The sequence below is a fragment of the Pimephales promelas genome, chromosome 16 (genome assembly GCF_988280905.1).
Source record: "Pimephales promelas chromosome 16, fPimPro1.hap1.1, whole genome shotgun sequence".
Taxonomy (NCBI): Eukaryota; Metazoa; Chordata; class Actinopteri; order Cypriniformes; family Leuciscidae; genus Pimephales; species Pimephales promelas.
This window is the reverse complement of record NC_142784.1, coordinates 27663213-27676260: the sequence shown is the minus strand read 5'-3', so window position 1 is coordinate 27676260 and position 13048 is coordinate 27663213. Positions and strand designations below refer to the sequence as shown.

The 13048-nt window shown below is 37.4% G+C and overlaps 1 protein-coding gene across 3 annotated transcripts in view; it reads right to left on the bottom strand.

Moving 5' to 3' along the window:
• The window catches only part of LOC120478801 (leucine-rich repeat and fibronectin type III domain-containing protein 1-like protein), a 124180-nt gene that overhangs the window by 41665 nt on the left and 69467 nt on the right, over positions 1–13048 (bottom strand). For all 3 annotated transcript variants that reach the window (XM_089121391.1, XM_089121390.1, XM_039670937.2), the window contains exon 3: positions 10436–11826. In XM_089121391.1, the coding sequence (XP_088977517.1) occupies positions 10436–11814 (1379 nt within the window). In that variant the 5' untranslated portion in view covers positions 11815–11826. The remainder of the gene's footprint in view (positions 1–10435; positions 11827–13048) is intronic.

Genomic DNA, 13048 nt, shown 5'->3' with positions numbered 1-13048 from the left:
GTCTACAACACAGAACACCCAATATCAGTAGATAAAAAAATCCCCAGTGTCGCAGCTTACTAATACATGCTAATTACACCCCCACAAGGAAAATTAATTTTATGCTTCGTTTAGAACGACGGCATATAGAGGATGGAAAACACATGAAAAATGAACCAAACGATTTTTTTTTTTCAAAATCAATTTTTAGTAAGTGGCTGATTCTCCAAAAATGTTAAATAAATGCAATCCATAAAGACGAGGTGGAGACATGTTTAACAGTATAACTGAAAGTGTTTCACTTTTAAAATAGCTTATTCTTCTACCCCTGCTAATAGTACAAATCTTTGTATAATTCTCTCTAAAACACTTTCAAAAACAGAAAAAAAGAAATGTTTTAGTAGTACTAATTAAATGTGTTTTGTGATGTAATTTTAAAGACATTAACATATTTTCATAATTAAGAAATTGAATAATAGCAGCCAAGTTCTTTATTATTGCAATTAGGCACCAAATATTAAAACTAACAGTTAGTTTTTAATAATTGTTAGCTTTATGCAGCTATAATTGCTTTGAAAACAGTCATTATTATTATTAGTAGTAGTACTTTTGCCATTATGTTAGGTTAGAATGTGTTCTATTCTGAAATTTCCTTTTTAAATGATTAAACCACTTTGTATTCAAGAAGACAACATGGTATGAGGCAGAAAGAACACTTCTCTTTCATAACAATGATTCCAAGTCATTTTGTTTCGCTAGATTAGCATCTTTTTTTTAAGGCTACCTGTTGTCGGCTGTCAATAAAATCACTATCTAGGGCAAGGAGAGCTGTTTTATCTGGAGGGTTATGGCATGTCATTTTAATTAAAGCATGTCGTCTTGCACCGGTACAGAGGGAGGGGAGTTATAGTGACGTCCATAATTAAAAATTGATCTTGGGCACTGCAGGAATGATAAAATTCCTGGGAGGGAGGATGAAAAGAGGAGGATCGGTTGATCGAAATGCAAACTCAACATTTTGACAGTCTGCATCTTTAGATGTATATAAGGTATGCAATTGCAATAGGGAACTGTATTTTAATTACTCCAGTCTTCAGTGTCACATGATCCTTCAAAAATCATTCTAATATGCGGATTTGTGCTCAAGAAACATTACTTAATTTTATAAATGTGTGCTAATTAATATCTTTGTGGAAAGCATGATACTTTTTTTCAGGATTCTTTGATGAATGGAACTTTAATTTGAAATGAAAATATTTGTATAACATTAGAAATGTATTTGTCACTTTAAATACATATCTTTATCTTTAAAACCAAGCATATCTGCTGACTCTGTTGATTTTCTCCTTGATTCTTTAGTGTAATTGATGATATTGCTCCTGTGAATGTCAGGAAGAACAGTGGTAGACAAAAAGCACCTTGGAGAAACTCAACAGATGTGCAAAATATGAAAAGACAATGCAGAATAGCAGAGCGCATGTGGCGGAAGACAAAACTTGTAGTCCATTATAACATTACATGCAGTTTCTTTCTTCTCTGAGAAAATCAATAACATCAGAAAGGTGATCAGCACATTCTTGAGTAGCTCTGGGGTCAGGCAGATCCAACCACAACCTGAGAAAGTAGTTACCACGTCTGTTTTGGAAGAAATTGAAGGAAAAAAATTGGAAGAAACCGTACAACACCTTAAAACATCAACCTGCGACCATGACGCACTTCCCACATCTTTTTTCAAAAGTGTGTTACACAGCTTAAAAGCAGATCTCCTAGAAGTGGTAAATGTGGATCTGGATGATGATCTGCAATCTGGATAAGACCATCATAAGAAACTATAGACCGACCTCAAATCTTCCTTTCATAGGCAAGATCATTGAAAAAGACAGTTGCAGCTCACACAGAAGGCAGCTGCCTGGAAAATGTTAATACTTTGAATTTGTATGGTGAGCTAGTAGCTCTATCAGCAAGATTGACAACAGAAAAATGTATTACAATATTAGCAACTTGTCAGTGATCTAGAATGCATAAATATAGTATTTTGTTCACCAACAGTAATCTAGATTACAGCCTTTAATATAGTGCTATCACAATTGCAGAGATTTTGGCATCTGAAATGGAAGGAATGGTGCAGATAACACAGACTTCACTCTCTCTTCTGCAGTCCAGTGATGCCCTTGCTGGGAGTCTCTTTAATCAGCTCATCAGTCATTCATGATGAATGAAACATTAGCCCTTCTCTGTCTCCCAGTTCACACATTAACCATCTGTTAATCAGGACTGATTGGGCACAGCTACTCTTAAGTTCACCCAGGGAAACATGACCAAGACATATACTTTCCTTCCCCATACTCTTTCCATCACAGCAGGCAGCCTGTCTTTATCAGTCTGGCGGTGTTTGTTTGCCCGTGTAACGTGCAACAACCTCATCTGAGACACGGGAAAGAATCCTATAGCAGGTTAGAAGCCTGGTAGGAAGATCCCATGCTAAAGGCCAGCACTCAAAACAGCACACATCTGTGGTCTCCTCAATAAAAATATATTGCTATAACATGGCACTACTGTATATTAACCCATGGTTAACCCAACCCATATTAACCCAATTAACCTATGATTTTATTTACTTATTTAGTTTCATTGACATGTTCTACCTAGTTGCATTGTCAATACATCCGAAATCACATACTCTGTTGAGTAAGTCCTTATAATCAGTCCCTCCAGAAAAACGCGATTATGCGATCGCTGAATTCAATGCAAAATCAGCCAAAGTCTGCATATTTATGCGGGGGCCGCATTTTTTCAAATACGCCGCACTTTCGCCGCATAAATTTCTGATTTCCGTGCAAAATATGCGGGGGTTTGCATAATTTCATAATCCTCGCATTTTCGTTGCAAAAAAAGTCACATGTATCTTAGCAGAAAGTTAAAAAATGTTGCGTTTGCTTCACACAAGAGCAGCCATTTCCCCCTGTTTCCATGGGAACGTTATGAAGTGACGCAATTACGCGACGCCAGACAGACTCACAGAGGCGATTGACATCTCACAAATCGAACTTGTATAACGGTCTGTCACACGTTCTGCCGTCACATCGTTACTTAATAAACAACATAATATAAAAGAAGTAGCATCAAACAGAAATTACCCGCACACATGGGGTGTTCGAGGCGCACATATAACACTGCAGAGAGTTCAACAGGGAGCGCGCAGCTCTTAAAGGGGCCACACCTTATTTACACTCGTTACAGTCTGAAATAAAACAAGATGAGAAATTAAATATTCACAGCACTTTCTATGATGTAGTATGCTTGCTTATCAAAGGAAGTAATAAGAAATGACTCTTACATTAGCCTAGTGAGAACAGGATGTTGGGGGAATCACTTTTTTTCTCTTTTTCATCAAACCACAATTTTTGCAAGTTCCCTCAATTTTTGCAAATTCCTGCAATTTCATTGCATAAAATTGCATAAATATCCCGCATATTCCATCGCATTTTTAAAGAAAACGGGCCGCGTAATCAATCAATTTTTGCCCGCAACAATCACAAAAAAACTCTGCGTTTTTCTGGAAGGACTGAATACTATTATGGTAAATGTTATATATAAATCGCAAATATTTTCACAAATTTTTGGAAATTACCACCACAAAATCAGTCATTTTGATCGCAAAAATCACAAAAAAAATCGTGAAATCCTGGAGGGACTGTATAATAAGTATTTACTTTTATATTGTATGAATGTGTGTAGTGTGAATGTAATCTCCATGTCATCATCATGTGACCTACCAGCGTCAGCGTCAGTTACGCCGCTTCACTGCCATTCACAAATCCTCTCCCCTGACCTCATGGGATTGTGAAGTGTCCATCATATGCACACTTCAGAATCTCATCGAAGGTAGTAGGTCATCTGGGTACCAGCCTACTATACTATACTATACTATACTCTTGAATGAGTACTGTGAATTTGGAAATACTCTTTTTCAAATTTTCCTTGAGCTTTTGACATCTAAGAGGTCATCATATAAGAATATCCTGTAAGTTTCAGAACTGAAAACGTCCTTGTTAGTCCAATAAAAGCTTTTATTGACACCAGGCTTAGCAAACGACTAATTTTTCAAAGTGGGGAACTATGACGTCAAAGAGATAAAACCACCACCCCCGCAGAAGATCAACGCCTACTGCAACACGGCCGGTTTAGCCCCGCCCACTGATTCGGGCATTACACGCATAGCTAAATAACATAGATGCCTACCTCGTGGGTCGAGAGTGAAACTCATTATAATATGCAAAACTGTTATCCACTCACAGCAGTGGGCGTTTACTTTCAAGTCTTCAGTGCGAGATGCCCACAAAAATCATGTGTTTTTGAGGTGGGCTCAAAACTAGGGTAGAAAATTCATTTTGCTGTTTTTTTTTTTAATGTAAAAACCAATCGAACGTCATAAGTTGACCTCAGACAACAATATAATAAAAATTTAAAAAGCCACCAGTTCATGACCCCTTTAAGGATTTAGGATGCAGTCTGTGTGCCCTGCTTGTTACCATGGTTTCTAGTTGACTTGCGCACCTGTTACTTGTTGTTAAATAATCATTCCTGTGTATTTAAACCCTCTGTTCAGTTCAGTTCGGTGTCCGGTGTCTTCAATGTTAGGTTTGCTCCAGTTTATTCAGTTTTATAAAGTTAGATTTATGTTAACGGATCCTCTACTTGCTTCATTGGTTTCAAAAGTTCCAACCCTATAGGGTAAACACTAATATGGTGAGCTATAACACGTAATGATGGGTTCACGAAAAATTATAGAACAAAATACATATAACCAGAAGGAAAAATCTTCCAAACAGATGTGTCCATTTTCACCACTAAAAAAAGAGCTTTTCGGTGGTTACAATCACATTGCTATTGAACACAAGTGGGTGCCAGACATGCAGGTTGCACCAACCATCTGTCCCGCTGTTTCAACAACAACCATATCCACCTTTTCATCCAAAGGCACAATTTACATAGCCTGCTTTTAAAGCACACATGATATGATCTAATTAAGATTTTAGGGAAGCTCTGGACTTTGCTTTTGTCTGGCTGTGAAGTGGATAATTGCTGTGTTTCTTTAAAAGCATCTGCTGGGGGCCCAGTGAAAATAAAACCCTGAATTTTTCAATGCTGGTTTAATATCCATTAAGAAAGCAATTAGCAGATTGTTAAGAGTAAAACCTTTCTGCCATTTGTATTAACAGAACACTCATCTGCCCTGTTGGGTGGCAACTAATTAAAACTAGCAACAGTACTTACTTCAATTCGTCTTCAGTCACATGTATGTAGCTCGGCTGTTTTTAAAAAGTCTTGTCAGTAACAAAATGTTTTTAAGTTTTTGATCTAGTATGTACTGTACCTTTCATTCACTATTTTAGCTTTATTTTTATCATAAAACATGTTTAATATGTTAAGCTTTAGTTATCGATTACAGTACAACACTGCTTCCAGGTAGTGTACAGTATTCAAGTCTAATGCAACTTTATATTAAATTCTTATTATTTATTTATTGCCATCGTTTTGATAATGACAATTCCAAATTGGTGAAACCACTAGTGAAAGTGCTGTTCTTATCTAATTTAATAGATTTTTTGGTAACACTTTACAATACGGGTGCACTGATATGCATTAATTCATGCTTAACTAATGCACAAATAATCATGAGTTAATGTATAACTCATGAAGAACTAAACCATTAATTAATGATTACTGCATCAGGAACTAATAAAGAGTCTATATGATTAATAGATTAAGTAATACATTAATTGCTATTAATTCAATGTGTCATTGTGAATTAATTCCTCAATAACATATTTTCCTAACTAATAATGTAAATTAATGTGTTAATTGCCACAATTAGACAAGAATATGCACTTCAACTTCCAGTTGTCTACTTTAATTAATCATTAGCTAATGATTTGAAAGGGTATCATTATGCATTATGACTTTACTTGTTGGGGCACATCATTATTAACTAGTCATTTAGTAATTGTAGTTATTTTCACATGAATTTGCACTAACAATTAAGTAATTAATAATGTATTAATGCTTATTAGTGTACCTGTCATATAGGTTTTGGCTCATTCTGGTAATTAACATATTAATTAACAATATTAGTTAAAAAATGAGTTATTATGGAATTAATACACAATTACATATTTAATTAATAACAATGTATGTATGAACTAATACATTAACCTTACAGACTGTTAGTTAGTTCCTAATGCGGTAATCATTAATGAATAGCTTAGATAATCATTAGTTACACATTAATTCAGTATTATCTGTGCATTAGTTAAGCATGAATTAATGCTTATTAGTGCACCCGTATTGTAAAGTGTTACCGATTTTTTTTCTTCTTCAAATCCATTATCCATCCAAGCATCTTACAGTATGTTCAGTGACATTACCACTGTGTGATTCACAGTTAAACAGTGCAGAAATAACCAATAATGCACATGAACATACTCATACTCATGGTGCTGTCACTCGCACCAACTGTGAATTTCAGCACATCATTCACTCTATTTGCTTGTCAGACTGTATTTATTATCCCCTATTCAGACAGGTTTTCCCTGAGGAGTTTGTGTTTTGCAGAAAATCCTGTTTAATCCCATCCGAATTGAACATGTCCGGCTAACTCTACTCCTTCATTGATACTATATGGTTGACCTTGTCAAGTTCACTACCTGGTGCACCTTAATTATAGATTTCAACCTTTTTGACAGGGTAACATAACAGTTGGTGGTTCCACTACTGCTGGCATCCCATCCAATGTACAAAAGTAAATAAAGAAAATCTGAACACAAACTCTTTTGATCTACTTTAAAAGTCAAGTATGGTGCTCATTTGATGTCATTTGGTGCTCATTTGAATTCCTCCCTTAATTATACACATAATACTGTAATTATATCTCATAAGTAAGTCTTGCATGTTTCAATGGGTGTCCGAATCAAATCAGATAATAATTGTACAATTGTAAATGAAACTTTGTTTGGAAAATTAATCCTATCTGAAAAGTGCTTATCAGATTTCAGAATTAAAATTCAAAGCAAAATTCAGCGTTTTGGCTGTTAAACAACAAAGTGCTCAGTCTCTGATTTACGAGGAGCTGCTTTTAACCACTTTCTTAAAGGGTTAGTTCACCCAAAAATGAAAATTCTGTCAGTATTTACTCACCCTCATGTTGTTCCAACCCCGTAAGACCTTCGTTCATCTTCGGAACACAAATTAAGATATTTAGGATATTAAAATCGCTCCTGCATACAGTCCATAGGCTTCTTGAGGGACTGGCTCTTGCTGTCCTCGAAAAGTAATTGAAGACATCGTTAAAATAGTCCAAGTGACTACAGGGGCTCAATCTTAAGTTTATCAAACGACGAGAACACTTTTGTGCGCAAAAAAACAACAAAAATAACGACTTTATTTCAACTATTTACTTCCTTCTCCATAAGCCTATAGTCCGTTAACGTAGTGTGATTGCGTAGAGCTACGTCACACGTAGGCTCAATATTGGTCGACGCTGGTCATGTGTGTGTGATGCGTGTGACGTACAATAACAGAAGCTTACGCTATTAAACTAGTTAGCTGACTCGCGCAGAGGGAGAAATAAACGAATAGTTGAAATAAAGTCGTTATTTTTGTTGTTTTTTTGCGCACAAAAGTGTTCTCGTCGTTTGATAAACTTAAGATTGAGGCCCTGTAGTCACTTGGACTATTTTAACGATGTCTTTTATGACTTTTCGGGGACGGCAAGAGCCAGTCCCTCAAGAAGCCTATGGACTGTATGCAGGAGCGATTTTAATATCTTAAATATCTTAATTCGTTTTCCGAAGATGAACGAAGGTCTTACGGGGTTTGAACAACATGAGGGTGAGTAAATACTGACAGAATTTTCATTTTTGGGTGAACTAACCCTTTAAGGATCTTTATTTAGGGAACACAGCTGTGCTCTTTTCTTCCTCAAAATAAAACACTCAGTCTCAGAGAATAAAAGTATTACCCTCACAAGATGTGCTTTAAAGACAAAGCCAAGCATATGCTGCTGCTCGGAGCATTCTTTTGAAACAATGACAAATTGCAACTGAACTTAATATGTGATCACTGATAAATGTGTGTGCACACCTCTAAGCCATTTAATCAACCCTTTCAATGATTTTCAATGACAATTAAGGCACATTTGTGTTAACTCTCCTGTACACATTAGCTTATGGCTAAACTAGCACCAAATGCTACTTTCAACCAAATGACAGTATTGAATGTGATTTGGATCACCAACCTAAATGTGCTTTCTTTCACTGCTTACAAAACTATAGTATGCCAAGTATGCCAAAGAAAAGTAGTCCAAATACATAGTTTCTGGAAAAAAAAGTGAGCGAAAAATACCCGAATGTTCTACCACTTCCGATGAAAATTTACTATCCCTTGAGGCCACGGGATAGGATTTATGAATGGCAGTGCCGCAATTTGAGTCTATTCTGGAATTTTGAAATGGAAAATGTGTAGGAACCCAGTAACCTTATTCATACTATATAGAACATAGTAAATTCAGATTCAAATTCCTACTCAGATAGCATGCAATTTCGGATGCAGCGAATGTTTATGTTTTGGCTCACATTTTGCCTCTACTTCGTTCCGATTTTCTTGGACATCTATTGGCCTGGATGAATAAAGTTTTTATTTATTATTATTATTATGTTTTTTTTTTTTTTACTGCAGCCACTTCATACTAAAGCCATCTGTCCCCAAACACCTTTTTAAACTTGGCTTTGTGATTGTAAAATTATCTTTTTATTTACTTTCAATTCATATTCAATTGAAATTCAGAAATACAATTGGAACTTCAAGGTTATCAATTCATTTCTGAATGATGCACAACCCTGGTAAACCCATGCATTTATTTCCAAGTTGTTGCTTTGTTTGTACACGTTTTTAATCATGAACTAAACTGCATTTGGACTCAGAAATTTGACTCAGCTTCAGTGGAACCATTACAGAAAGCTATTGACACGCTTATTCAATTAGAAGGAGGAGCATTGTGGAGATTTGGTTAAAAGGTCAAAAAAGAAAAGAGAAAGCTTAAGCAAAAGTGACTGGATGTCTTTTTTTAGAATCAATCGCTCTGCTTTAATGCGCATGAGGTTTGGCAAGCTGGACTTCTCCTTGGGATGACCCAGTTTCCCAGAATTTCTAAATAATCCACTCTTAAATGAATAGTTCAGCTAAAAAAAATAAAAATATAAGTCTTTTGATGTTATACGATAGCTTTATATGAATCAAAATTAAACTTTGTTATGCCCTTTTCTAAAATCGTCCCCTCTGGACTCTTTTTGTGCTACACGGAAGAAAGAGCATCATATAGGTTTGGAAGGACACGAGGGCATTTAAATAATGACCGAATTTTCACTTCGGGTGTGCTTTAATGTGTTTAATATTTTGGGTGGCTTGAATAATTTTACGCCATCTTTATATTATCTGCATAGAGATAGCACTACTGTCGGGAATGTCATTAGTACAATTCATTTGAATTTATGTATAATTTTCATTAGTGCCCCTTGCCTTTTTCTTCAAATTCAGCATGCACGGAATGTTCTTGTATCCCGGACCCAACAACATAGCCACCATTATCAATGATTCATAAAGCCAAAGTAGCCTATCTTTCATCCCTTCAGTATTTCTTTTCTTCCAGGAAATGTGTTTAGCTTTTATGGTCATTCGTTTCACTGTCGCACATTGCCCAAGGTTGTGCGATGGATGCTAATTCACGGTCTTCCCCAGCACCCAGACTAATTAAACATACAGACCAGCTGTGAATGAGAAAAATAGCACAATTTGTGTGGATTCGAAACTTTAGAAAAAGACAAATTAGCCATGGTTTGTGCCCATCTCTCCCAGCACATATTTTGTTTTCTCTTTCACATCAAAAAGAATCCTCTGTTAGTCTGACCATAGAGTCATATTTTCTCTGATATTTCTGTCTTCTTTCATGAATGGGATTTCTAAGGCTCAAAGAACATTGTGCACAAACACTTTTGAATTTTGGATATCCCAAAGCTTTAGAAAGTGCTCTGGGAATACATGGCCCATAAACAGTGCAACTTCTGACAGATGAAGCAAACCCTTTCTCTTTTATCGTGACAAAGACATCCTGCAGTGCAATACAGATAAAGTTGCGCCTGTCATTTTTAGTCACACTGAAAAATGAAGCATAAGGCAAGTCCATGGAGATGAAGGCCATTGATTGTTCAATTAAACAATACAGATGCAATATTTAAAGTGGGTCCCAGTAATAAAAGAATTGAGATACTTAACAACACATGAACATCATATCATTGTAATACAGTTATATAGGAGAAAGCTATGACGTTAGATGCCCAATTGCACCACAATAACATTGCACAACTGTAATTAGATTTCACAAAATAATGAGATATCTTACCTGTAAACCAAGGTGTCATCTGCCGAGCTGTTGTACTGAATCTGATACATCCTGATTCCAGGGAAATGTTGTTGCGAAGGCCACCTGATGAGTGCAGAATTTGCCGTAAGCTCAGCAAGTAGCACTTTCCTCTCCTGAGACCTGGTCTCATTGCTGACTGATGAAGTCGACTTAGCAGAGGTTAGAATATCAGACGGACCTGGATCAGGTTCTCGGATTCGGTTGGTGCTGTTAGCCAAGTGTGGCAGGGGGCTGACCACCAACTCCACCGTGCCTGTAGATTCCCCCGCGGCATTTGACGCAATGCAGGTAAAAACTCCAGTATCCTTCAAGGAAGTGATGTTGATCTCCAAGCTCCCGTTGCTAAAGGATAAAGTGCGGGAGGTGTTGGCGATTAGACGGCCCTCTGGGGAGATCCAGTGAACGTCTGGGTCTGGGTCCCCATTGGCCTTGCATTTCAGGCTGGAGGGTTGACCTTCCATGACAAAGGTTTTGGGAGATTTCCTTGTAATCACAGGGGGATCACAGATGAACTCCTCTTCTGGAATTGTCCAGAAGTACTTTGCCATAAGATCGGGAGGTGACGCGCACGTTTCCAGGTCATCCTCTCGCGTTACCCTCCTTAGCCAGAGTAGTTCACAGTTGCAATGTAGTGGGTTCCCTCCGAAACTTAAGACGAGGGAGGAAAGGGGTGACCCTTTTGACTTGGCATAAACTGGTATCCTAAGGAACAATGGGTCAGGGGGTATTTTCTTTAGCTTGTTGGATGTCATATCCAGACGTGCTAGTTTGTGTAGGTTCGAAAAGACTCCTAGGGGGACATGCTCGATGAGGTTATGGTCCATGTTGAGAGTGTTCACATTGGTGAGGCGTCCTATAGTGTCCCATGGGATATCCACTAGGTTATTGTACGAAAGATCTAGGTCCTCAAGAGTCCCCAAAAAGTCATCAAATGCATGTGGCGAGATGTTGTGCAGTTGATTGTTGGCAAGGATAAGGTGCCGTAGGTTGGTGAGTCCTCGGAAGTGGTCGTCCGTGATGACACTTATGCGGTTACTGTCCAGGTGCAGTGCACGCAGCCGCTTAAGATCGGCGAAAGCGTAAGGCAAAATCTGGCTGATGGTATTGCGGGACAACGTCAGGTGCAAGAGACTGGTCATGTTTGCGAAATCCCTCCTCCTTACTGCGGTGATAAAGTTCTCTGTGAGACGCAGCTCCACTGTACGCCGGTCGATGACTGTTGGCACAAAAAGCAGGCCAGTCTTGGCACAGAGGATGGCTAGAGATGGAGACAGGTTCTGGCACATGCAACGCTTGGGGCACAGCTGCCCCGAAGCAGACACAGCCAGGGCCAGGAGGGAGAAGGTCAGCCACTCCATCTCTCGGGGGAACTGCAAGACAAGCAAACACAGTGTGCCAGTGTGACAACATGTAAAATGTACTCCATAGGTGAAGTTCTAAGCCAATGACTTTGTAAAATGCAATTACATTGTATTGGATGAATAGCCCTAACACTGGCCTAGACTAAGGGCAATAGTTTGTATTTTGTTTTATTTTTTTGTCACTATTTGGCACTGTATACAAATCCACAATCAAATTCATGTTCTTTTTTGGGCTCTCAGAGATTCCAAGGCTCTATTAAAGGGATACTCCACTTTTTTGGGAAATAGGCTCATTTGACCACTCCCCCAGAGTTAAACAGTTGAGTTTTACCGTTTTTGAATCCATTCAGACGATTTTCTGATATTTAGAAGAATGTCAGTAACCAGACAGTTTCTGGTCTCATTGACTTCCATAGTAGGAAAAAAATATATACTATGGAAGTCAATGAGACCAGAAACTGTCTGGTTACTGATATTCTTCTAAATATCAGAAAATAGGCTGAATGGATTCAAAAACGGTAAAACCCAACTGTGTAACTCTGGGGGAGTTGTAAAATGAGCCTATTTCCAAAAAAAGTGGAGTATCCCTTTAACACCTTGGAATATGTACTTAACAATGCTCATGTGTATCAAGTTGAAACTTCTTTAGCTTTTATTTATTACTTTATTTCAATAGCGACAGTACACAAAACATTCCAGCCAAAAGATGAAAAATATGCATTGCAAATAGATAATATACATATGTATGCATACACATATACACCTATAAAAGAACAATAGATACCTATTTTAGGGATACTTCCAACCCTGGCAGCATAAATATAAATGAATAAACCAATTAATTCGATTTAAATATGCATACAGCTCTGATTTGTTCTAAACCAGTGCTTAACCATCATTGTGAAAGGCTTTATACCATGTACTTATATCAATTGGCAACGTGTCAAAACAATCAAATTGATCCCAATTAGGGAAAAAAAAGTGATTAGAATGGATGGCAACCACATTTCGAAAATAGTGCACTACTTATTTTTAGTAAAACTGAGAGGTGATGCTTCAATACCACTGGGCTTTGACTAACTTAGGGAAGGGAAAATAATAAGTTAGTTAAATTGCTCTCGTTGTTTTTAGACATACATTTTTGGGGCCTCTGAGAGAGAGAAAAATATATATGAATACCGTATAAAGGTTAAAGACTAGGTTATTTCTTTCACCGTGCATCACAGCTTAT